Source organism: Mirounga angustirostris, unplaced genomic scaffold (assembly GCF_029215605.1).
Source record: "Mirounga angustirostris isolate CCGP_5_RB_7025 unplaced genomic scaffold, mMirAng1.0.hap1 SCAF_3, whole genome shotgun sequence".
Lineage (NCBI taxonomy): Eukaryota > Metazoa > Chordata > Mammalia > Carnivora > Phocidae > Mirounga > Mirounga angustirostris.
Window position 1 is genome coordinate 73,414,221 of NW_026991711.1, and position 27,431 is coordinate 73,441,651.

Here is a 27,431-nt window from a genome sequence, read left to right on the forward strand (position 1 = left end):
TGGTTCGTCTACCCCTCCGATTTCCCCTGCTTCATTCTTCCCCTCCCGCTACCTTCTTCTTCTTCTTCTTTTTTTTTTTCCTTAACATATATTGCATTATTTGTTTCAGAGGTACAGATCTGAGATTCAACAGTCTTGCACAATTCACAGTGCTTACCAGAGCACACACCCTCCCCAGTGTCCATCACCCAGTCACCCCATCCCTCCCACCCCACCCCCCACTCCAACAACACTCAGTTTGTTTCCTGTGATTAAGAATTCCTCATATCAGTGAGATCATATGATACATGTCTTTCTCTGTTTGACTTATTTCACTCAACATAATACCCTCCAGTTCCATCCATGTGGTTGCAAATGGCAAGATCTTATTCCTTTTGATGGCTGCATAATATTCCATTGTATATATATACCACATCTTCTTTATCCATTCATCTGTCGATGGACATCTTGGCTCTTTCCACAGTTTGGCTATTGTGGACATTGCTGCTATAAACATCGGGGTACACGTAGCCCTTCGGATCCCTACTTTTGTATCTTTGGGGTAAATACCCAGTAGTGCAATTGCTGGATCATATGGTAGCTCTATTTTCAACTTTTTGAGGAACCTCCATACAGTTTTCCAGAGTGGCTGCACCAGCTTGCATTCCCACCAACAGTGGAGGAGGGTTCCCCTTTCTCCACATCCCTGCCAACATCTGTCGTTTCCTGACTTGTTAATTTTAGCCATTCTGACTGGTGTGATGTGGTATCTCATTGAGGTTTTGATTTGGATTTCCCTGATGCTGAGCGATATTGAGCACTTTTTCATGTGTCTGTTGGCCATTTGGATGTCTTCTTTGGAAAAATGTCTGTTCATGTCTTCTGCCCATTTCTTGATTGGAGTATTTGTTCTTTGGGTGTTGAGTTTGATGAGTTCTTTATAGATTTTGGATACTAGCCCTTTATCTGATATGTCATTTGCAAATATCTTCTCCCATTCTGTCGGTTGTCTTTTGGTTTTGTTGACTGTTTCCTTTGCTTTGCAAAAGCTTTTTATCTTGATGAAGTCCCAATAGTTCATTTTTGCCCTTGCTTCCCTTGCCTTTGGCGATGTTTCTAGGAAGAAGTTGCTTCGGCTGAGGTCAAAGAGGTTGCTGCCTGTGTTCTCCTTTAGGATTTTGATGGACTCCTGTCTCACATTGAGGTCTTTCAACCATTTGGAGTCTATTTTTGTGTGTGGTGTAAGGAAATGGTCCAGTTTCATTCTTCTGCAGGTGGCTATCCAATTTTCCCAACACCATTTGTTGAAGAGACTGTCTTTGTTCCATTGGACATTCTTTCCTGCTTTGTCGAAGATTAGTTGACCATAGAGTTGAGGGCCCATTTCTGGGCTCTCTATTCTGTTCCATTGATCTATGTGTCTGTTTTTGTGCCAGTACCATGCTGTCTTGATGATGACAGCTTTGTAATAGAGCTTGAAGTCCGGAATTGTGATGCCGCCAGCTTTGCTTTTCTTTTTCAATATTCCTATGGCTATGCGGGGTCTTTTCTGGTTCCATACAAATTTTAGGATTATTTGTTCCATTTCTTTGAAAAAAGTGGATGGTATTTTGATGGGGATTGCATTGAATGTGTAGATTGCTCTAGGTAGCATTGACATCGTCACAATATTTGTTCTTCCAATCCATGAGCATGGAACGTTTTTCCATTTCTTTGTGTCTTCCTCAATTTCTTTCATGAGTATTTTATAGTTTTCTGAGTACAGATCCTTTGTCTCTTTGGTTAGATTTATTCTTAGGTATCTTATGGTTTTGGGTGCAATTGTAAATGGGATCGACTCCTTAATTTCTCTTTCTTCTGTCTTGTTGTTGGTGTATAGGAATGCCACTGACTTCTGTGCATTGATTTTATATCCTGCCACTTTACTGAATTCCTGTATGAGTTCTAGCAGTTTTGGGGTGGAGTCTTTTGGGTTTTCCACATAAAGTATCATATCATCTGCAAAGAGTGAGAGTTTGACTTCTTCTTTGCCAATTTGGATGCCTTTGATTTCTTCTTGTTTTCTGATTGCTGTGGCTAGGACTTCCAATACTATGTTGAATAGCAGTGGTGATAGTGGACATCCCTGCCGCGTTCCTGACCTTAGGGGGAAAGCTCTCAGTTTTTCCCCATTGAGAATAATATTTGCTGTAGGTTTTTCATAGATGGCTTTTATGATATTGAGGTATGTACCCTCTATCCCTATACTCTGAAGAGTTTTGATCAAGAAAGGATGCTGTACTTTGTCAAAAGCTTTTTCTGCATCTATTGAGAGGATCATATGATTCTTGTTCTTTCTTTTGTTAATGTATTATATCACATTGATTGATTTGCGGATGTTGAACCAACCTTGCAGCCCAGGGATAAATCCCACTTGGTCATGGTGAATAATCCTTTTAATGTACTGTTGGATCCTCTTGGCTAGTATTTTGGTGAGAATTTTTGCATCCATGTTCATCAGGGATATTGGTCTGTAATTCTCCTTTTTGATGGGGTCTTTGTCTGGTTTTGGGATCAAGGTAATGCTGGCCTCATAAAATGAGTTTGGAAGTTTTCCTTCCGTTTCTATTTTTTGGAACACTTTCAGAAGAATAGGTATTAATTCTTCTTGAAATGTTTGGTAGAATTCCCCTGGGAAGCCATCTGGCCCTGGGCTTTTGTTTTTTGGGAGATTTTTGATGACTGCTTCAATTTCCTTAGTGGTTATAGGTCTGTTCAGGTTTTCTATTTCATCCTGGTTCAGTTTTGGTAGTTGATACATCTCTAGGAATGCATCCATCTCTTCCAGGTTATCTAATTTGCTGGCATAGAGTTGCTCATAATATGTTCTTATAATTGTTTGTATTTCTTTGGTGTTGGTTGTGATCTCTCCTCTTTCATTCATGATTTTGTTGATTTGGGTCATTTCTCTTCTCTTTTTGATAAGTCTGGCCAGGGGTTTATCAATCTTGTTAATTCTTTCAAAGAACCAGCTCCTAGTTTCGTTGATCTGTTCTACTGTTCTTTTAGTTTCTATTTCATTGATTTCTGCTCTGATCTTTATGATTTCTCTTCTCCTGCTGGGTTTAGGCTTTATTTGCTGTTCTTTCTCCAGCTCCTTTAGGTGGAGGGTTAGGTTGTGTACTTGAGACCTTTCTTGTTTCTTGAGAAAGGCTTGTATTGCTATATACTTTCCTCTTAGGACTGCCTTTGCTGCATCCCAAAGATTTTGAATAGTTGTGTTTTCATTTTCATTGGTTTCCATGTATTTTTTTAATTCTTCTTTAATTTCCTGGTTGACCCATTCATTCTTCAGTAGGATGCTCTTTAGCCTCCATGTATTTGAGTTCTTTCCGACTTTCCTCTTGTGATTGAGTTCTAGTTTCAAAGCATTGTGATCTGAAAATAGGCAGGGAATGATCCCAATCTTTTGGTACCGGTTGAGACCTGATTTATGACCTAGGATGAACAAAGAAAGTTTTAATGATAAGGCTGACCGATCTTGACCATGAACAAATATGAACAAACAGGCTCTCATGTCATGCATGCCAAGGAAGCCATTCATCCAAGCCTTTACAATAATGTTCTGAGTTATATTCAGATGAGGTTAAACATACTGTCCCAGAGATACCCTGACAGGATTGAAAGAAGGAAGACATTACCAGATGCAGCTATGGCCCAGAAGTGAATTATTCCCCCCAATCCCACCCCAAATGGACACTGTTTAGCTGGCATCTATTCTTTGCTTCTTCTCTTCTGACAGAATGCCTGTATTGTCCAGGGTGGCCCCCATTCCCCGGACAGCCCCGTGCCTCAAGGGAAGCTGACTCCCAGCCCCAGTTCCAGGAGCGAAACTGCTTAATCAAAGCGAACCCCATACTTACACCATCACCAGTGATTTGTTCAGAAATTAACTTATGTCTGTTTCCTCCACTTAAATGTAAACTCGATGAGAATGTGGATGTTCATCTGTCTTGCTGAGAACCTGGAACAGCGCCTGGCATGTAGTTCTTCATAAACATCTCATGAATTCATTTTTCCATTCCTCTTCAGCAAATTTTAAATGAACACCTATTACATGTCAGGGGCTCTTCTGAGCACTGGGGATGCAAAAACACACAAGACTCAACAAGTCTAGTAAGGAAGATGGACATATAAACAATTCTCTAACAATACAACATGGTAAACACTGTCATGAGCTATATACATTGAAGGCAGAAGGAGCATGGGAGGAGAAACTGGCTTCCTCCATAGGACTCAGGCAAGGCTTCCCAGCACTTCTCTTAGCACTAGGAGCAGACTTAGAAGATGAGCAGAGATTTTCCAGGTGAAGAATTGGGGCAAATGCGGCGTGACCACATAATCTGTTGACCAAACCAGAACATTTGGAGAGTGAAAGGGAGGCTATTAATAATTACACCGAATTACAAGTGTAAACAGAGACTGCTCTGGGCAAACCAAGCCATATGGTCAGTCTTGGAAGAAGGAGCAACATGGGAGAGAGTGGAGGATGGTGGAAGCTGAGGGGAAGGCCAGCACTCTGGTGTGTGGGAGTAAAGAGTGTGGCACAGTGGAGGGAGGGGCTGCAGCTGGGGTGGGGGTGAGGGTCGCTGTGTGAGGGACCTATTCTGGCAACCAAAGAACTTCAACTTGGTCCTCCAGCATCCGGGTCCTGTGGAGCTTTCTCAGCAGGAGAACACCATTACCAGATTTGCATCTGGGGACAATAGCGCTGGCAGGCATATAGAGAAAGAACTGGAGGGTCACAGACTAGAGAAGAGAAACCAGACAGGAGGCTGGTGCTGTGGCTCCTCAGGGGATGACAGGCCCCTGGTCTCAGGCAGCATGGGAGGGTGGGTTCAGAAGGAAATACATACTCCAGGTAATGCTGAGGGAGAATTGACCGATTGTATGGAGGGGCAGGGGGTTCGAGGAACAGAAGAAACAGATGATGCTAAAGTTTCCAGACCAGGTGACTGGTGGCTTCTGTTGTCCTTTCCCGTGGGTGGAGACAAGTAGAAAATTACCTCAGCTGATGGCAGACTGAGAGTTGACAGGGAGCGGATACAGGAAGCTGAATTTTGTAGGAGCCAAGTGCCAAGCCAAGAGGCCAATCCAAAAGCTGAGTCACTATATCCAAAGGGGTCAGCACAAATGGGAAAGAAAGAGTCAAGGTGCCTCTTGGGACCAGGGAACCCCGTGAAGGAGAAGTACTGAAGCAGATGGGGAGGGAAGCAGGTATCCAAGGGCAGACCCATTGAAGAACAGATAAGACATGCCACCTATGGTTGGAGAAGTAGACTTAGTGGCAGAAGAGGTGAATCTGTAGGCAAGTCAACATAATAGAAGTGATTGGTGTTTTTGGTGCCCAGAGGAGGAAGAAACTCAGCATAAATGAACAAATTGGGTGCCTGAGTGACTCAGTGGGTTAAGCATTGCCTTCGGCTCAGGTCATGATCTCAGGGTCCTGGGATCGAGTCCCATGTCGGGCTCCCTGCTCAGCGTGGAGCCTGCTTCTCCCTATCCCTCTGCCTGCCATTCACCCTGCTTGTGCTCTCTCTGTCTGTCAAATAAATAAATAAAACCTTTAAAAAAATAAATGAACAAATTGGCATCCTGTTTTGTCTACAAGCCCTGGGTGATTTTTTAAAAATTATTGTTTTTTATTGGGGTAAAACATACATGCATTTTTTTTTTTTACCATTTTAACCATTTTTAAGTGTACAGTTCAGTGGTACTAAGTGTAAGTACATCCACATTGTTGTGCAACCATCACCAGTATCTAGACCCAAAACTTTTTCCATCATCCATCCTCGATAGAAACTCTGTCCCCCCTTAAACAGTAACTGTTCCCTGCTCCCCCCAGCTCTTGGCAACCACCATTCTACTTCCTGCCTCTATGAATTTGACTTCCCTAGGTATCTCATATAGGTGGAATCAAATAGTATTTGTCTTTCTGTGACTGGCTGATTTCACTTAGCATCATATCTTTAAGGTTCATCCATGTTGTAGCATGTGCAGGATTTCCTTCTTTGCCAGGCTGAATAATATTCCACTCTATGGATATACCAATTTTGTTTAACCATTCATCCCTCGATGGACACGTGGATTGTTTCTACATTTGGCTACCGTGATACTTTTCAAATTAAGCAATCACACACTATTTTTTTTTAAGATTTTATTTATTTATTTGACAGAGAGAGACATAGTGAGAGAGGGAACACAAGCAGGGGGAGTGGGAGAGGGAGAAGCAGGCTCCCCACTGAGCAGGGAGCCTGATGTGGGGCTTAATCCCAGGACCCTGAGATCATGACCTGAGCCAAAGGCAGACGCTTAGCCATCTGAGCCACCCAGGCTCCCTACAATCACACACTATTCTGACTAACTGGTCTTACTGAGGAGAGGAGAGGAAAGATTCCAGGTGAACAATGGCATATTCCTTTTATCTCATTCATCCTGTGATGGTCCACTGTGGTTCTGAGCACTTATGCACAGTTTCTCATTTAACCCTCAACAACGTGATGAAATAGGGAACTTTTCCTTTGTATAACGATGACACTGGAGCTTAGAGGGTTAAGAGCTTTTTCAGCATCGCAAACTGAATTGGACATCCTGGGGGATGAGGTTGGGGAGAGGAGATTCAACTGAGCGTTCTGATGCCCTAATTATTATTATTATTTTTAAGTAATCTCTACACCCAATGTGGGGCTCAAACTCAAAACCCCAAGATCAAGAGTCCCATACTCTACTGACTGAGCCAGTCAGGAGCTGCTGATGCCCTAATTCTTAACTTGGGGCACCTGGGTGGCTCAGTCGGTTGAGCTTCTGGCTCAGGTCATGATGTCAGGGTGATGAGATCGAGCACCACGTGGGGCTTCGTGCTCAGCAGGGAGTCTGCTTGGAGTCTGCTTCTCCCTCTGTTCTTCACCCCCCACCCCGCATGCGCTTGCTCAGTGTCTCTCTCTAAAATAAATAAATAACATCTTAAAAAAACAAAAACAAAAACAAGCCTTGCCCTTTAATTCATGTGTAAAGAGACTGTTGTCTTTCTTTACTAGGAGTCTCTGAGCCACTGAAGGCATAAGGGCTCTAAGAGGGTCCTAAGGAAGGAAGTGTGGAGTTCAAGTGCGTGTTCCATTTAGGCAGGGAGACCAGAATTAAACCAGGCTCACACTGATAGGTTACTTTTAAAAAGAAAACATTTTTAGATTGTGCCTAGTAATTAAAAAATATTGTCACATAGGGGCGCCTGGGTGGCTCAGTCGTTAAGCGTCTGCCTTCGGCCCAGGTCATGATCCCAGGGTCCTGGGATCGAGTCCCGCACTGGATTCCCTGCTTAGCAGGGAGTCTGCTTCTCCCTCTCCCTCTGCTGCTTCCCTCTCTTGTGCTCGCTGTCTCAATAAATAAATGGATAAAATCTTAAAAAAAATATTGTCATATAAATATGTTGCTTAAGCTTTAAAAATATTCAATCTATTTAATTTTTGAAATAGTTATACATTTGTGTGATTCAAAACCCAAAAAGTATAAAAAAATAAACGGTAAAAATTCCTATTTCCATCTTGTCCCCTAACTCACACATTCCCACTTCCTCAATCCTGGGACTATGAACTGTTTCTTGTGTATCTGACAGGAGTTTCTTTATGCTAAACATATTTTGGAATTTTTGCTTTTGTTCAGCTTTGCAAAGCTTGGCTATTTTAATAGAGTATTTTTTAGAAAGAAGAAGTGGAAGCCACGCCTGTTTCTCTCAAGTGATGACAAAGTTTGAACATTTCAGGAAACCCCCAGGTGATACACTACCTCTTACCAGGTGCCCTGGGTAGGCTGATCAAGGTCAAGAGGCGGGGAGGCTTGGTGGGTGCTAAGATACAAATCTGGCAGTGAAATCACAAGTTAGAGCCATACTTTTACAATACAAACTCCAAACATACGGTTAAACTCTGGTAAAGCGTACAGAAAAGCCATCCTGAGAAATTTCCGAGGGAGAGGGCATGATGAAAGAAGCTGCTCTCTCCATGGGAAAAAACCTAAAGACACAGAAGGAAAATCAGAGTTCTGATTGGGGAAGTAAGACATAGGTGCTTGAGACTTTTTAGAGTCCAGAGAGTGTTATATTTTCTTTTCTTTTTTTTTTTTTTTTCTGATGAATTTCCTCATAAGAACCGAGCAAATGCCGAGGTGAAAATGGGAAATTCCGACATGATGAGAGTCAGAGAAGTAGCAGAGCATCCGGGAGTGCTTTGGGAGCCTTCAGATCTGTTGTGTTGATTAGAGAAGATAAAACACCTCTATGGACCAGAATTATTTTATTTTTCTTTGCCCCGGAGTTGGACCTATGGAAAGGTGTTTAGGAGAAGCAGGCTCCCCACTGAGCAGGGAGCCCGATGTGGGGCTCCATCCCAGGACCCTGAGATCATGACCTGAGCCAAAGGCAGACACTTAGCCATCTGAACTAAGGTGTTTATCGGTTCCGGCCCACAGAATTCAGCACTTACTATTCTTCTGCAGCCTTGGGGATAGAGCTCTCCAAACAGACAGATGAGGGTCCAGTTCTTGTGGGGGTCATGCTGAAAGGAGGGTGTCCAGTAACAGCAAGGACGTGACTGTGTGAGGGAGGGACAGTGCTCGGGGGACGAGGAATACCTAGGGCGAGCCCTTGTAGGTGGCACGGAGCTTGTTGGTGTTTGAGGAACAAAATGGAGGCCCATGTGATAGGAACATAGTGAATGAGGGGGAGGAATATGAGATGAAGCTGGAAAGATAGAAAGGAGGAGGAGGAGGAAGGAGAAGAGATAGAGGAGGAGGGGGGTATAACAGAAGTATCTGTTCCTTAAGTGTCAGGTGCTGTTTTAAGTACTTTACAAGTATTAATTAATTTAATTCTCAAAAGACGTCAGGAGGTAGGTAATATCGTTATACCCATTTTACATAGGAAGAGATTTTTCTTTAACGATTAGTTATGAGATGTAATTAGGTTACTCTTTGAAATTTTCCAACTTTTCCCTTTGGATCAGGTGACCTGATTCTCTAGTACGCGGTAACATTTTTTGATGTCCTAAAGAAGAAACGATCTTTCTCTTCTCTGAACCCTTATGATACTGTAAATCACACAATTGGCACTTGTCTAATTTAAAGTTGTTTGGGTACACATCTTCTCTCTCAACTAGTTGGCATACTTTTTGAAGGCAGGACTGCCCTTCCCTAAGCGCCTACCACAAGCCTTCACAAGTAGGAGGTATTCAAGGATAGGTATTGAATACAAAATGCAATTCAGATATACATTGTTGAATAATTGTGTGACCAGAACAGACCATGTTCCTCATGTTCCTATCCAAGGTTGTCATTATGCTCTACACTTTATGGCCCTATTTCTCTCTGTTCTGCAATTTGCATAGAAGAAAGGGGTGGCTCATGAAAGCATTTGAAAGGACATCCTCTTCTCAAGTTAAGCTCAGCAACTTTTGACTTTTTACAAACAGCTGAGATCATTGTGTCATCCTTCCCAGCATCTGGATAGTCAGGCCCTGCTTAATGAGGAGCTGAGTACATGAAGAAAATATTCTGGTTTACTTCTGTGCTCACCAGAACTCAAGGTTTTCTCCCCAGTTGTATACCTGGGAGCTTGATGTCTCCTTGAAATTCTCTGCCATGTTTGATCTCAACAAATTGCAGGACTGGGAAACCAAAATGATATGATGACGAGCAAGGAACAAGGAACTTCTTAAGGTTCGCTGATTCTACCACTTAGTATTGACGGATTTGACAGAAGAGATCAGAGACTCTAATCTTTGCTGATGTCACTGTGGATCGGATCGTCCCCTTGGCATTCCTCACTCATCTTCACAAACTCCCTGCAACATGCCCGGTGCTGAAGCCTTAGACACATGCCGTGCTCTTTCAAAGTTGGTGCATGAGACCCTCTCTCTGCCTGGGAGACCACTGCCTTCTCCTCCCCCACCGCTGTTCATCCTATTCTTCTGGATCATGATGCTGTCCTCAGCCTGTCCTCCCCCACCCTCCCACCCCCCATGGGCAGAGCTCTTCTCACCCCCTCTGGGAGCTGCCAGGACTTTGTTCTTCATTTTCTCAGTGCATTTTCCATAAATGAAGTCATCTGTCTATCCCAATGGCCTGGGTGCTTCCTGAGGGTGCAGAATTCTCTTATTCATCAGTAGGTGACCAATAGATATTTGTTTTAATGAATTCACTCACATTTCAGTTTTAAATAGAGTATAACAGGATTGTATCCTTTTAAAACCTAGATTTAAATGGTGAAGTTTTAGATACATTAGCTATATGCCATCCTGCCCAGCAAATCAACGTCTTATATCCCTGGTGCAGATGACTCAACTTTACTCATCAGAATTAGAAGTCAGCCTCGAAAAGTAAGTCACTGATTTGTTGATTTGAACTAACAAAGAACATCACTGTATTCATTAACATCTACCTCTGAACAACGGGACGATGTTAATGCCACCAAGAAAGTTGATTCATTGGACTGTCAATGGGCAGGGTAAAGAAGGGGAGAGATCATGGGTTTTCAAGCCCGAGTGTGTGGTGTGCTTCTGGGTCTGCACTGGCTAGGGAGCGCCATGATGAATGTGGTAAAATGAGCCCCAAATGATCAAGTTCCAAGGGCACTGGGAGGCTTACATTAGAAAATGTACCTAAGGGCACCTGGGTGGCTCAGTCAGTTAAACATCTGCCTTCGGCTCAGGTCATGATCCCAGGGTCCTGGGATGGAGCCCTGCATCAGGCTCCCTGCTCAGCGGGGAGTCTGCTTCTCCCTCTCCCTCTGCCTGCTTGTGTGTGCTCTCTCTCTCTCTCTGCCTGTCAAATAAATAAATAAATAAAATCTTTAAAAAAAAAAAAAAAAGAAAATGTACCTAAAGTACTAATTAGGTGTCTGGCACATAGCAGAGGCTAATTCTGGGGGAGTGAACTGGCAGACTGAGGGCTGTATGTGCCCACCCTGATTTTTAAAATATTGACTTTCGAGTGGTCATTCAAAGCTCTCCAATTTGTGCTGAGTGCCAGGCACTGTTCTAGACACGTCTGCACGTTTTATCCTTGCTGCACCCCTCTGAGGTAGACATGATTATTACCCTTCTTTTCCAGAGAGGGAAACTGAGAAAAAAAATATTTGAATATATTTCATAACTAAAACCTGCATGTGGGTCCCAAAGGAGTCAATGCCTCTCAACCTACCTCATCCTACTAGAATCAAAATGAGGCATTTTTACATGAGCTGATATAGCAGAGTGGATACAAACGTGGCCTCTGCAGCCAGGTTCAAATCCTGGTCCCACTGCTTACTAGTTGTGCAATCTAGGAAAGTTATCTCTGTGCCTCAGTTTCCCTACCTAGAAAATGGGGATTAATAATAGCACTTACCTCACTGGGTTATGATGAGGATTTCATAAATCGTTTGGTGTATAGAAAAGTCCTCAAGTCATTTGACAGTTACCTGTCCTTATGGTTGTCTTATACCCCAACTCTACCTCCTTCTGCCTACTTCCTTCCCCACCCCACCACAGGCAACATTTCATTTATTTATGCTAGTTGGTACAAACACAAATGCCTTCAGGGAGAAGAGAAATAGCAAGAAGTACACAAGCGTACCTCATTTCATTGCTCTTCACCTGTATTGTGCTTCACAGATATTGTGGTTTTTTACACTGAACGTCTGTGGCAATCATGTGTCCAGTCATTCTGCCAACATCACGTGCTCACTTCATGTCTCTGGGTCCCATTTTGCTAGTTCTTGCAATATTTCAACGGTTTTCATTCTTATTGTATCTGTTATTGTGATCTGTGGTCAGTGATCTTGCAATCACTTTGTAATTGTTTTGGGGTGCCCATATGAGACAATGAACTTAATCACTATGCGTGTTCTGACTGCTCAGGGTGTTCTCCCTTCTCTCTCCCTCTCCGCTGGCCTCCCTGTTCCCCGAGACACAACAATACTGAAATTAGGCCAGTTAGTAACCCTACAGTAGCCTCTAAGTGCTCAAATGAAAGGAAAGATCTCTCACTTTAAATCAAAACTAGAAGTGATTAAGCTTAGTGAGGAAGCCATGTTGAAAGCCGAGATAGGCCCAAAACTAAGCCTCTTGCGCCAAACATCAGTCAAGTTGGGAATGCAAAGGAAACTATCTTGAAGGAAATTAAAAGTGCTATGTTATGATAATATGGAAGTGATGCAGCCTTACTGCTGATATGGAGAAAGTTCGAGTGGTCTGGAGAGAAGAGCAAACCAGCCCCAGCATTCCCTTAAGCCGAAGCCTAATCCAGAGCTAGGCCCTAGCTAGCTCTCTGTAATTCTGAGGGCTGAGAGAGGTGAGGAGGCTGCAGAAGGAAAGTCTGAAGCTGGCAGAGGTTGGTTCACGAGGTCGAGGGAAAGAAGCCAGCTCCACAACAGAAAGCACAAGGTGAAGCCGCGAGGGCTGGTGGAGAAGCTGCAGCAAGTTCTCCAGAAGGTCCAGCTACGATAGCAATGAAGGTGGCTACACTCCACAGCAGGTTTTCAGTGTAGACAAGACAGCCTTCTACTGGAAGAAGATGCCATCAAGGACTTTCACAGCTCCAGAGGAGAAGTCAGGACCCGGCTTCAGAGCTTCAAAGGCCAGGCTGACTGTCCTGTCAGGGGCTAACGCAGCTGGTGACCTCAGTTGAAGCCAGTGCTCGCTGACCGTTCTGGAAATCCTAGGGCCCTTCAGAACGATGCTCAGCCTACTCTGCCTGTGCTCTGTACGTGGAACGACAGAGCCCGGATGACAGCACGTCTGTTTACAACACGGTTCACCGAATATTGGAAGTCCACTGTTGAGACCTGCTGCTGAGAAAAACGATTCCTATATAAATATTACTGCGCACTGACCATGCAGTTGTACACATACCCATCTTTCTCTAGGTACAGTGAAGGTTGTGGTGAAGCTGATACAGCTCCAGGTAAAAACTGGGTTCTAAACCCAGATGACCCCTTCTAAGCTCTGGGTACAAAAGGGTTGTGTTTCAGTCAAATCTTTTTTTTTTTTTTAATATTTATTTATTTATTTATTTATTTATTTATTTATTTATTTATTTACGTGCGTGTGAGAGAGAGAGAACACGGAGGAAGAGGGAGAGGGAGAAGCAGACTCCCTGCTAAGTAGGGAGCCCAGAACCCTGGGATCATGACCTGAGCTGAAGGCAGACTCTTAACCGACTGAGCCACCCAGGAACCCTCAGTCAAATCTTAATTGTATTACATATTGTTAAAAAACACCCTGTTGCTGTGCTTAGCACATAGAAGAATCTCTTTTGATATCTGTGCCTCTCCGATAAACTTCAGGCTGGGGAGACAAGTCATCGTGAAGTTCTGCAGTTCGGATCTACGGCATCCCTTCTGAATTTAGACGGTTATGACATCACCTAGACACAACTCTTGATAATTCTACCAGGAATCCATTTTTTAAAAGTCCTGTTCTTATGTAAAATTATGTGTAAAGCTGGCGGCTTCTGTTCCTGTGACATTTTAGGATTCATGGACAAAGAGGCATGTTGGTGGACAGCGTAGATGGAGGCAGGGCTCAAATTCTGGCACATCAGACCTGTTTCCTGGAACAGAATAGTAGAAGGGGAGGGCAGGATTACAATAGGCATTTACCGAAATACGCAGGACAGGGTCTGGGAGCTTGGTGACACTGGTAGGCCCTGGGGGTCTAAGCAGAATAGAACATAGAAAGAATTCAGGTGGGTGATACTTCCAAGTCTTAGGCAGGGAGACAGGGAGGCAAGCACTCCGAGATCCTGAATGTGTGGTGGTGAAAAGCAGGGTCCTAGCCACTGGCTTGGGTATCAGGGCAAAGGGGGAGGGCCCCAGCTTCCATGGAGGTAGGTGCCTGGAGAACCAGGCCAGCTACTATGGGACTTGGCTATATTCTATTTGCAATTTTTTTCCCAAGCAAGCTTATAATGAAAATCACTATGGAAACAGCATTCATGTACCAGAAGTCTGTTTTGCACCTAAATTTTGTTTGCTTTGTTTGTGTTTCGAATGCTTTGAACCTATTGGGTAAGGCATATCTGATTTTGGACCTTCATCTGAATTCAGGCCTTCAGCCACACTGAAATGGGGGAACCCAAAAAGCACCCCATCACTGCAGCTCACCAATTGGGAAGTATTACAAGCTTTCCAATATAATAAAATTATTCTAACTTGAACTACTTTCTCAAATAGGAAGAAATAAAGCTGAGCTTCCTGACATGAAGAACAGGATGCAACGATGTATTTTATAAAAGTAGAAAAGAGGAACTCTACCCCTAACTGACCCTGCTTAAGTATTTCTCACAGGACATTTTTTTCACTCAGGAGACTTCTTGTCTATGGTAACATCATCATCGGTGTTGGGTTGAGATCTTCCCTGTTTTGCAACTCAACTTTCAGAACAAATATATTTAGGTACTATATTTATAAACATATTCTAAATTTATGGCCAGCAGGGAGGCGGGAAGGCTGCTTGGCCCCCTTTCCCCATTACTTATCTTTCTTCCTAATTCAAGGAGCTAAATATATAGTTTCATTTTTAATTACCTTTTGCTAAGTTATGGTGTTTTGACCCAGGTGATTCACCCACTATATGTCAAAGAGACAGACTACCTGACATTTTGTTAAATGCTTGGGATGTTGGATTGCCCGGTTATTTCAAACGTACAGAAGCAGGTTTCCTCCCACCCCACCCAGAATTATCCAGATCATCACGTCCGTTTTCTATTTGGGGAGTGGGGACCAGCTGTCCTCTCACCCTTAGTGGAGGCTGCGGGTCAGTCCTTTCCCGGACTTAACCCAGGTCGCCGCAGCCCGTGCAGCGAGAGGACGACCCCCCTCCTCCCGTTCCCCCGCTTCCCCCGCTCCCCCCGACTGCACTCGCCGCCAGGGCTCAGCCGGCACTCGGGCTCTAGGACCGCGAGGGACGCGGGCGGGAGGCGGGGTCCGGCCGAGCGCGGGGTGGGGCCGCGCCGGAGTTTCCATGCTCGCGCGCTCCGGGGCCGAAGAGTCGTGCGAGGAGGAGTGGGCGGGGCCGCGCGGCGGGTGGGCGGGGCGCGCCGCTGGGCCGCGCAGCTGCCGCGCAGGCCGGGCATTAGGGCCTCGGCAGAGCCCGCTCGCCAGCGCGCAGGGCGGGGTGTACAGGCGGGCGGCTTCGCGGGCAGGCGCGGGCCCCGAGGCAGCGGCTGCGCCCTGCGCCGGGGAGGAGCCGGGGGCGGGCGGGCGAGCGGCAGGCGGGGACTGGGGCCCGAGGCGGGGAGTGCCGGAGCGCCGGCGGCGAGGACGGCAGCGGCTGCAGAGCAGGCTCCGTGCGTGGGTCCGCGGCGGCTCGGGGTCCGCCCGCGGGCTGCGGTGCGAGCGGGCGGCCCGGCTCCTCTCCTCCCCCGCCCGCGGCTGCCGCTGCTGTGATTGGGTGGAAGATGGCGTTGGGCGGATGGAAATCCTAATGACAGTCTCCAAATTCGCCTCCATCTGTACCATGGTAGGTGCGGCGAGGGCGGCGGGGGCGGCCCCGGGACCCCCGCGGGCGGGCGCTGTCGGCTCGGCCCTTGTCCCCGCCCCTCGCCCGGGCGGCCCGCGGGGCCTAGCGCGGGGGCCCGCGGCCCGGGCGGGGGCGGTTGGACGGCGGCCGGCGGGGAGCGCGGGGGCTCAGCTCTCCCCGGGAAGCGGGGAGGCACCCGGCGAGCCGGGGCGGCGCAAGGGTGGCCGGCGCGGGGGCGACCGTGCCGGACGCGGCGGGGCGCGGGCACCGATCGTCAGCTCCCCCGGGCTCAACTGTCCGAGTCTTCCCGCGGCGCCGGGGCGGAGCGGCGAGGCGCACCCCGGGCTGTGGGCGCGCTGGCCGGCGCGCGGCCCCCGGCTGGGGTCGGAGGTGGAAGGACGCGGAGCAGCGCCTCTCCATTTCCGTCTGGCGGTGCGCGGAGCGGGGAGGTGGCCCTGAGCGGGGGTGGGGGGTCCGCCGGCAGGAAGGCAGGGTCTCATTCCTGCCGGGAGAGGACGGAAGTCAAGTGCAGATTTCCTCCGCGCGCCTCTGGCGAGGCCGAGGCCCCCACCCGGTGCTTAGGAGAAGGGGGTGTGTGTGAAGGTGGAAACTTTAAATAAGTGCTGTTTAAAAATTTCCCATTTTCTACTCTTCCTGAGCAACGAGCTCTCCGTTTTCCAACCATGTGTCCAGGTGGCAGTCTTGTCTTTACGAATCCACGCTAATCTTGAAAACAGCTTAAGCTTCCCCGTCGATTGTTTACTTTAATACATCAGACACATCTGTGTGTGGCTGGAAGTATTTCTGTGCAGGGACTGTGAGGGTTGTTGTTGGCGTTCCGTTGGGGCATTTAAATAGACCTTAAGGGAAAAGTGCTAATGCCTGTTGCAAAGTCCCGAATTAATTACAGCAAGACGTGGGTGCGTTTAAATCTTGGTGTTTTCGTGATTGGCCAGAAGGGCCACAGTTTTCCACAGGATGGGGCAAATTCGTTTCGTTAGCTCCTTATGAGCTTACATCTAGGGATCATAATTGTGAACCTTCGCAGAAGAAAAGTTATTCTTTGCAATGTGGGCCTAGTGATTATGTTATTAAAGATTTCTGAAATCTTTCCTTCTGCTCTGTCTTACTGGCTCTTTTTGTGCACCCGATTGCATAAGGAGATCCCCGAGCAATCTTCGATTTAAGGGTAGTACATTTTATATACCTTTTTTTAAGGAGTGGTGAATCAGATTGGAAGGATGCTTTAGAGGCAGATTCTATACTGCACGCTGAGGAACAGTACAAAAAATGGCTGAAGTCAGGTGGGATTAAAATCTACAGTATTAAATCATGTTGAAGAGTGAATCACTGAAGAATCCATTTCCCCAAATGGATGTTTGTTCTTTCTCACAATTTACATTTTAGGAAATCATTGATATTAAAGGGACTTTATTAAAAACGATTCCCCAGGATCATTTGGATTAATTATTTTTAGATATGCCAGTTATTATCGTATTCTGTTTCAGAAGGAATGTGATAATTAATTCTTTGAGAGTCATAATCTTGCCAGATTGCTGAGCTATACAGATTATCTGGTCATAGTTCGTTGTCAAAGTCTATTGCTTCGGGAGTGATGTGTTACTCTTTACTCACCATTCATTCACTCAAGTATGTAAGGTACATACTTAGCCCTTCCTTGCTAAGGGAGAGAGACTAGATGTGTTACTCTTTACTCACCATTCATTCACTCAAGTATGTAAGGTACATACTTAGCCCTTCCTTGCAAGGGAGAGAGACTAGCCTCAGCCGCTGGGGGGAAACAGTAGTGATCAGGGCAGTCCCTGGTGTTTACAATCTAGTCCCTGGTGTTTACAATCTAGTTGAGGGACGCAAACAGTATTCAGGTAAACATATTAATAAATATATATGTTCTAATTAGGTTAGGAAAATAGGGAGAGATTTGCCAAGTCAAACGCTGAGTAAGGGATTCTGAGTAAGGGATTCTGATCTGAAGAATGTCAGGCTCCAAAGCTCTTTCTGGGGCTTTCACTCAAGTGCATTAATTGATTGCATGTGGTGTGTGTGTATTGTTGGTGAATATGGAAACATCAGTCCCTGGTCAAATAAGATTGTTCGAAAACTAGTGTTAGAATTGGGTGTGTCTCTAGTTCATATTTGGGTAAATTCTGATGCACTCCCAAAATAATGCTGAATATCTCAAAGTAATCTGTAATCTTATTCTTTAAAGAAGACTGCGACTCATCTTAGAATTAGAAAATTGACAGTCAAGAAAAGTAAAAGTATTTTACCTTTATGCCTTTGTAGATGCTATTTAGGTAGACTTTGAACACTCCCTCTTCACTTCGTGTCTGGTGAGTTTTTCCTGGTCTCTCAAGCTGGTAGCCTTACTTGGATAATCCTACTCCTGTCCATCCCCACCCTCCTCTGTCCCCCTCATAATTTCATGGAGTTTTTGTAATCTCAATAGCATTTATCATCCTTGCTGTGTTGTAAATTTTTCTCTCGTCTCCTCATTAGACTGGGAAGGCCTTAAGGGGAAGGACTGTTGTTTATTTCTGCAGTTTGGTGGATCACTAACTTCTGCAAACCAGAGAGCAGTTTCCCCGAGTCCCTCATTTCTCCTACCAGAGTCTGGGGGGAAGTGAGTTTGTTTAGCATGGATGAGGTTGGGGCTGTATGTGTGTGGAGTGGTAAAGGGGAGGCGTTGGATCTAAAGAGAATGATAGTACTACTCAGGGAGTCAACATCTGTGAAAATATTTATGATGAATTGGAATTTTATTTTAGAAATAGTAAAGTTTACCTGATTTTTTTCATTTGTCAACTTAAGGCATCTGGGCAAATTGGCAGTACCTTAATTGGATTAAGTAACTGTTAAAAACACATCTCTTCAGGTATGTCTTATTCTAGGTCACTCTTGTGCGAACATGTGAAAATCAGTTTTTCTTAAGTTAGTGTTATAGCCTGACCCAAATGAGTGATTCTTTTTAGATTGCAGTGAATAAATTTGCAAAGGTCCCTCTCGAAATGCCTCTTGTTATTTGTCCGTGAACTGATATATTTTCAGTATCACATGGTGTTTGTTTTGCCACTCAAGTGGCTTCAGATTTCTCACAGTAGTTACCTAATATTAAATAGTGTACTTAATAATTATGAGATGGTGGGAAAAGTGGCCTGGTACATATTAAGAGGGGCCAAGGTTTGGAAATTGAGGTGCAAGCTGTAGAGCAGTTTTGGGTGGCCTAGGACTCGAAAGTTATAATATGGGTCATGGACTGTTACACGAAGGCAGGTCCGTAATCATTGTTATACCAACTGGGACCATTATGTCCCTTCCTGTTCGGGTTGCAGAAGTCCTGGTTGGGAAGAGATTGCTGAGGAGGGGGATTGGGTAAAGGAGAAGTAGGGAGGGTGGTAGGTCCTGGGGTGGCACTGGCCTGGCTGCTTGCCCACTCCCAGCCATAGCAGGGGGAGGTAGAGCCGTCGGAACGTGGTGAGGCCAAGGCCACAAGTCAGCTCTGCGTGGGTCTGACAGGTTTACTTCTTAAAAGCCTGTACCTAACACAGCACCCTACACACGGTAACCTTTAAACTACTTTTTGAAGGAAAGTCACAGGTGGAGCAGGCTATTTGTCTTTTCTTATTGTTTTGCGTCTCAATGGGGTCACTCAGTAAGAGTTAAGATGTGTGCAAGGTCAGTGCAATTTATTATCACTCCAGAGAGAAAGGAAAGGGAGGAAGAACCCTCAAAGCCTGTGCCCTGTTGATTGCCCCCCGGGGTGGCGATGGGTGTGTGTGCGCGCACGCGCTCAGGCTGCTCTCCTCTTATGCAGTCCGAATATTGTATTAAATAATAAAATGCTTTGTTCCTTCTCAGGGAATAGGGTGGGTGTATTTCTTTTATTAGTAAAATAACTAATTTTTATTAATATTTTATTAGTAAAATAGTACTTCTATGATAGGAACATTCAGAGTGAGTTGCCATTGTTTTACTAATTTTTGCTGTTTTTACCATAAATGTTAATTCTAGACAGGAAAATTTCAAAAAGAAGGGTTTTTCTAATCATGTAAATGGTTAAATACTGATAAGGAATGTTTGAGCATGTGTTTGAGGAGGCTTAGTGGAGAGAACATTTAGAACAAGTTATAAAAGTTTTATTTAAGCTTGCTAATCTGATTTTGGCTAAAGTACATTTTGGTTATTAAAAATTATACATTCTCATTATAGAAAATTTGGAAAATATTTTGTAAAAAGCATTTGAAAACTCTTAAGCAAAAGGAAAGAACTGCTTTACCTCCTAGAGCATATTTTGTCTTTTAAAAAAAAACTTAATTGAGCTTATACCCTAGATAAAATTTTCCATTTCAGTTTTCCCCATGAATGGTTGTCTTGCTAGTTTTAAAATTTGTACAATTGCATGATAAGCATGGAGAGTTTAATGTTTAAAATGATAATATGACAAGATAGTTAACACCGAGAGGTATAGTGATAGGCTACCAGGTTGTTGACAGGTTATTTATCGATCGTTAGAGGATAAAGTTATATAGTTAGGAGAAAAGGAATTTTGTAAAAGATGATGGGTTTAGTCTAATCTTAGGCACTTATTAGTTATCACAAAGGTAAGACCATTGGGATTTGAAACTTTTAATACGCTTAAAAAGTATAGTTTTAAACACCATATTCTGGTGTGTAGAATGTGTCTAAAGACTGGTTTTATTTTATATCATGTGGTTTTGCTTACCTTCTGCTTCTAGCTAATCTTTTTATAATAGATCTCAGAACAGGTTAATTATTTACCCTACCATGATCTATGTGGCCGGTTTTAGCCAGACTTGATCACAACATGTCTGTTGTCTTATTTGATTTCAGGCTTTTGACCAGGCCCCCGGAGATGGAAAACCTCCATTTTTGTTACTTGCAAGTTTCTTTCTTCCTGCCTTTGAGATAATTTTTATTCTAGTTCTTCTGAAACTTTTACTGTCTCAGGAAAGATAATTTAAGCACTTGTTCACTTAGTAGCATTAATTCCTTTCCAGAAACCTTCATTCTTCCAGATTTAGATGGTCTAATTTAGATAGTCTAACCTAAAATCTAATTTAGATTTTCTTTTAGTAACTTAATTCCAGAAACTTAATATTTAATATTTTATTATGTATCCTACGGCATGGTATATTAAAAAGAGCAGTTGAACCAGAAGATAAATTCTAGTTCACATTTTGACATTTAGATCTATATAGATGGGAAAATCTCTTAAAACTTTCTGAGTTCATTTTTCTCATCTGTGAGATAAAGGGATTAGATTGGACACTTTGATAAATATTTCTTGTATGTTTGTTTCCTTCCAGATCTAAAACTGATACTTTGATCCCTTCAGAGTTTATAAATTATTATTGATATCATCAGTATTTTGGAAGCTCTAATCAGGTTTTTTTTTTTTTTTAAGATTTTATTTATTTATTTGAGACAGAGAGAATGAGAGACAGAGAGCATGAGAGGGAGGAGGGTCAGAGGGAGAAGCAGACTCCCTGCCGAGCAGGGAGCCTGATGCGGGACTCAATCCCGGGACTCCAGGATCATGACCTGAGCCGAAGGCAGTCGCTTAACCAACTGAGCCACCCAGGCGCCCCTAATCAGGTTTTATGTATTAATTTTTTTCTTCTGACTTTTTGACCACCTTCACCCCCTGCACCTCTGCAACCACCAATCTGTTCTCTGTATCTGTGAGTTTGGTGGGGTTTTTTGTTTGTTTGTTTTTAAGATTCCACATATTAGAGATCATCTGGTATTTGTCTTTCTCTGATTTACTTCACTTAGCATAATGCCCTCTAGGTCCATCCATGGTGTTGCATATGGCAAGATTTCATTCTTTTTTTCTGGCTGAGTAATATTCCATGGTTGTGTATATACCATAATTTCTTTTATCCAGTCATCTGTCAGTAGACACTTAGGTTGCTTCTATGTCTTGGCTATTGTAAATAATGCTGCAGTGAACACAAGGGTGCAGATACCTCTTTGAGTTAGTGTTTTCATTCTCTTCAGATAAATACCCAGAAGTGGAATTGCAGGATCATGGTTGTTCTATTTTTATTTTTTTTGAGGAACTTCCATACTATTTGCCATAGTGGTTGTACCAATTTACATTCCCACCAACAGTGCATAAAGGTTCCCTCTTCTTCATATCCTCACCAATACTTATTTCTTGTCTTTTTGATAATACATTCTAACAGGTACGAGGCCGTACCTCATTGTGGTTTTGATTTGCGTTTCTTTGAGGATTAATGATGAGTATCTTTTCATATACCTGTTGGCTATCTGTGTGTCTTTGGAAAAATGTTTATTCAGATCTTCCCATTTAAAAAATCAGATTTTTTTTTTTTTTTTTTTTTTTTACTATTGAGCTGTATGAGTGAGTTCTTTATATATCTTGGATATTAGTCCCTTACCAGATATGTGATTTGTAAATATTTCTCCCATTTAGTAGGTTGCGTCCAGTCATGTTTTAGATAATATAAGGAGCATGGATTTAGATATAGTTAAATATGAATTATGCCTAGTTCCCCAGTTTTGTTCATGGAAAATTGCAGTCCAAATTAATATCTATTTCTAACTTTAAAAGCATTTAGTGGAGGTTAGTGAAATTGCCATTTTATTCATTAACAGGCTATTCTATGTAACTATTTACTCATGTTTCAACATTTTTTCTTTTCCAGTACCATTAAAATGAATTTGAATTGGTGCCATTTCTTGAGAGTCTACATTTGTTTCCTTAGGTGTGAGTGTAACCTTGGACAAATTAATTGTGCCATGGTTTCCTTATCTGTAAAATGGGGATAAAATGATAGCTGGTTCATAGTAATCACTCTGTAATGGTGGTGGTGGCTCTTTCATACCCCTCTAAAGTGATTTGCTCCCTCAGTGTGGAAAGGACTCTTTGGCGCTACTGATTAATGTTAGCTCAACAAATATTAGTAAGCAAAACTGAAATTTGTTTTATGAAATGCAATTACTGCAGTTCATTTTCATCACAAGAAACAGCTCATTAGTACTATATGCCTCTGAAAGCACAGATTTATTTTGAAGTGGATTAGATTATGATACTATAAACTAAGAATGAAGATGATCTTTCTCTGTTTTAAATAGTTTGTAGAAAGATTTTATTCTTTTTACCTGGGAATAAAAATGTCCTAATTTGTGACATTCTCGAACGTGTTTGAGAAGTTTAGATAAGTTGGGAATACTACTTTAGAAGAAAAATCTTGCCTTATTTTTTATACTAGAAAAAAAGCAACCCAACTTTTTGTTTGTTTGAGCTGTGTGTATCAAAGTCAACTTCAGGCCTTATTTTCTTTTGTGTTTTCCTATTGTTCCTGCCCCTGTCCTTTCTTGGAATAACATCTCTTGTTGGCCTGCCATGCAGTTACCCAGTCTGCTTTCATATCTTGTCGAAAACCTGTTCTCTCCTTGTCTCATGGGCTGGAAGAGGATTAAATATCTGTAAAGTGCTTTAAGGTGTTGTAAGAAAAGGGTAAATGATAGATGTTACGAAGTTATGTATGGGTTGCTGGATTGAAAACTCGCAACCAGAGACAAAGTGTTCTTGAAAATACCTAAAACTAGAGTTTGATCATTTAAAATCTTATGCTTAGAATTTGTGTTAGAAGGAGGTGAGGGACACAGTTTATAGACATAATTTGTTTTGGAAAAAAAACTATTAAGTCTTTGTTTTCACGAAAGTACTCAGTCAAGAAGAATTTTGTGATAGTGTCAAGTACAAGATATTTAATAGGAAACAATTGAGTGAGGTGCTCTAGCTTTTCATAGTCCTCTGTGTTCAATGTCTTATGCTTTTCTGTTGCTTCTTTGTAAGAAAGACCATTAACTTTTTCTAAAAATTGTGTAGTGTCTGCAGTGTACAAGCTTGCCTAGACTCCCCATCTGTAGTAATCCACATGTCGAAGGCTGCATGCCAGTAAAAATTTATTTCCAACTTAGAAGAAGTGGATGTTTATTTCTGTGATAGCTGACAGATGTTCTTATTGAAATGCTTCATAGGTGCAGGAATCATCCATGCATTTTCTACTTGTGAATACTGGTTTAAATCACAGTATCTTTTAACTGAGTTATCGACTGTTGCCTTTGATTATTTTGGTGTTTTAGTGACCTAATAAGTCTTCTGCCTGATAGTAAGTGTTTTTCATGGGGAGGATGGGGAGGATTTTTTATAAGCCAATAGTGACACGCTTTGTTTTTTTTTGTTTTTGTTTTTTTGGTAGAGACTGCCTTTTCTTCAGTAAGTACTTTTAGGAAGTATTAATGGAGAATTACATTATATTAGGGTTTATGTGGGTACTGAGAATACAAAGATGACAATGATAGGCCCTGGTCTTTACAGAGCTTCCCATTTAGTGTGTTCTGAATGGGTTCGAGTTGTGCTGAGAAAGTAATCCTGGTGGCCTCTGGGCAGCCAGGAGGCATGTGGATTGACCAGATCCCTTGACTAGTCTCATCCAGGTGAGAACATTCCTATCTGTATATTTTTGTGGGCTCAACAGTTACTACTGCTTATGTATGTCGTGATGAGAAAAAGGTTGAGAAAGAGGGTAGACGTATAGAACAAATGAGTGCAAGGAGATGGTTTTTTTTTTTATAAGTAATGATACATGAGAAAGAGAAAGTGGTTCTCTCCAAGAGAAAAGAGGAGATTTGAACTTTGTGAAATGAAGTCATTTATTGTATAGACAAGAAGGGGTGGGATTCCAGATGGGAGCAAAGGTCATGGGTTAATGTGCTACTTTTAAAATCTGTAGCTGGTTTGGCATGGAAGAATCCTGGGAGAATTTAGGCTGGAGAGGAGGAAGGGACAGATCTGAAGAAGTACCAAGAGAGTTTACCAACCATTGACTTTAATTAAAATATCATTAAAATATGTATTTAACCTGAGAAAATGTAAGTTCAGAGGAAAGTTGTAGGGATAATGAAACAATGGAATTGATAAAAATATGTCAGTAATTTTATTACATTGATTGTTAAAAGTTACTGGTATTATTATTATTTTTTTAAAGATGACAGTAACAAGATGGGGTAGAATAGAAGGCTATTCCGTGGGTGGTTAAAACCTGATAAAGGTTTGATCCCCTGAAAAACCCCAGTATTAGAAATTTTAAAGTTATATAGGCATGTTAAAAATGAAGGGTAGATAAATACACACACAAGAAATGAATTTTCTTGTGTCCAGACCAGCAGGAAATTAAACTATCACTCAAAGTCTGAGGGCAGGAAACTAGAAAAAGCAAGATGCAGAATTTAAAAAAAAAAAACAACAGAAAACCAAAATAAAGTGGAATAAGCCCTATTTCATTAATTACAATAAACTTAAATGAGTTAAATTTATCTGTATTATAGTAAAGGGACTATCAAATTGGATAAAAACCAAAATATTGCTAAATAAGAAACCTGCCTAAAACAAAAAGACAACATATATAACCATACAATCCTATTATCATACCTAAGAAAACCAATTATATAGATTGAGATATTTCAAAGTTACTTAGTCCTTTTTCTCTTAGCTTCATACTTCCTCATAACTGTTGTCTTGGAGATCCATTTAGGGCTAGGAAAGCTCAAGTAATATTAACCCCGTTTTCACAGATTGGAGAAATAGGCTTCAGGTCATCCCCACATTCACTAGGGATGACGTCTGAATTTCTTGACTCCCAAATCCATAATGGTATCTACAAGCCAATATGTTGAAACTTTCATGGTTGGAACAAAATTGTTTTTCCTTCCTTTTTAAAGAAGAATTTGGGAATTTTTGTCCCTAACTTCCAAGCTTTCTGTGTGTGTGTGTGTGCGCGCGCGCACGTGCGCACGCGCGTGTCTAGCTTTGAGTCCCACTTCATTACCTATTGGTACTTGGATTTCAGCTATGAAATGGCATAGTCATTCCCATTAGATCGCATAAGGGGATGCATGCGAAGTGAGATGATTCATGTAGACATCCTTTGTGCTATAAAATAGAACCCAAAATCATTATATGACCATTATTACTAGGACTCCTTGTCCTCCTAAGGAGAGGATGGAAGGCACATTAAGGTGCCATAGTCCGGGAGTTACAACAGGGCTCACAAGTTCGCTTTCACAAAGTGTAGTCGTGTCAAAATTTGAAAATGAATATTTTGAGGATCCTGATCTTAGGATGCTCAGGTGATTGATGAAGCAAAGTTTTAGGTTCTTCTTTTTTTTTTTAAGATCTTTTTAGTGATTCATAAATTTATGGTTAATAGGGGTTTGGTTGCTTTTTTTTTTTTTCCTGATAAGCTGTCTGTCGGTTTAGCTCTCCTATTAACATACAAGTTATTTGCTGAATTATTTGTGCTGTGAGGGAGCAGTTAACTTCTGATGTCAGCAAACTTTCTGTAATTCCCTTCTAGTAACATTTTTTTAAAGGTCTAAAATTATGGAGAATAAATTTTGTTAATTTCTTCAGTACTGGTCCACCTGGGTTTTTCAGGGATCCTTGACAAGAGAAATTTTGTAATTCTTTCAAGTTAGGATCTGATAAAAAGCCCATCTCAGCACAAATAAACTAAGCAGTGAAGGGGCAAGGAGAGAGTAAAATAAAAGCCTTCTGTTCTTTGGAATGGTAAATATGTTTGTAATATGAGATTCTGTAGACAAAAACATTTATTCTGATTTGTATGTGATTATGTCAGGCATTATAACTGAAGAAGTTACTATCTTTTTTCCTAGAATGTTGTTCCACAGTTTTGTTTTTGTTTTTATTTAGTTTTTTGCTGATGTCGGACAGATTCCCTGGTGTTTAATTTGTTTCATGAAGGTACTCATGCAGGATGATTACGGTGGTACCTTGGGGGTAGCAGTTGGTACTTTGAAGTTTGCATGAGGGTGCTTGCTTCGGCAGCACATATACTAAAAATTGAAGTTTGCATGAGGAAAATGTGTTTTGAAAGAGTAGGGAAGAAGGGTGTTCTTGTTTCTGCAAAACAGGATATAATATTTAGAAGGTTTCCAACTTAGAGCTTTGAATGATGAAGCTTTGGTTCATCTAGGAACAGGTGAGGAATAGAAATGGGGTGTTTCATCATTCATTATTTGATGGACTTAGGGTGATATTCTCAGACTGATGGTTGCCAGGGTTATTTCTTTAAAGGTGAATGAAAGTTGGAACAATTTTGAAATGTTAAGGCTCAAAACTAGATATAATTGATTAAAAATAAAACCAGAAATACTGTGCTTTGATTCTTCTAGGCAAATTTATTATTCTTGTTGTTAGTATTTGCATATGTTTCTTTAAAAGACCGTTCACTCTTTTTTTTTTTTTTTTTACTAGTTTCTTTAGTTTACTAGTTAGTTTTGTTTGTTTTACCACATTTTTTTTTTTTTTTTAATTTGAGGAGGTTTACATATCTCTCACAGGGAACCCAGTTCAGTGAAGACCTGACATGTTCCCATGCCCGGTAAAGCAGATGCCTGGACTTTGACTGTCAGTTTTACAAAGAGAAAGTTGAAGGAAGTAATCTTAACTTCTGATTGATTTTTTTCTCCCCCTGTGAAAATCAAGCCTTAGCCTAGTAACCCCACTTGCGAATTGGCAATATTGTCATCTTGTTTGAAGATGCGCTAGATTGCCCTTTTAAACTAACAAGTAAAATCTGTCACTTGTTTGTTCTGTCTGTAATTTTATTGTTTTTGTTCCTTAAAGACTACAAGGCCGTCTTTGCTGAGGTCACTGGTTCTCCCAGCACTCCGTGGTCCTGCTGTGCCAGCCTACTTGTTTTAATTCTCTCCTGTCTCTCCCTTCCTTCTGGAGCTAGACCATTTCAGCCCTGACAGCCTGGCTTTGTTGTGATGTTCTTGCCATTTTCTGTTAGTGATGACTTAGATCGTCTTAGCAGACTT

The 27,431-nt window shown here is 42.3% G+C and overlaps 1 protein-coding gene across 2 annotated transcripts in view; it reads left to right on the forward strand.

Annotated features, from left to right (window-relative positions):
* The first annotated feature begins 14,996 nt into the window (after positions 1-14,996).
* The window catches only part of USP12 (ubiquitin specific peptidase 12), a 93,006-nt gene continuing 80,571 nt past the window's right edge, over positions 14,997-27,431 (forward strand). For both annotated transcript variants that reach the window (XM_064586275.1, XM_064586276.1), the window contains exon 1: positions 14,997-15,509. In XM_064586275.1, coding sequence (XP_064442345.1) covers positions 15,012-15,509 — 498 coding nt within the window. In that variant the 5' untranslated portion in view covers positions 14,997-15,011. The remainder of the gene's footprint in view (positions 15,510-27,431) is intronic.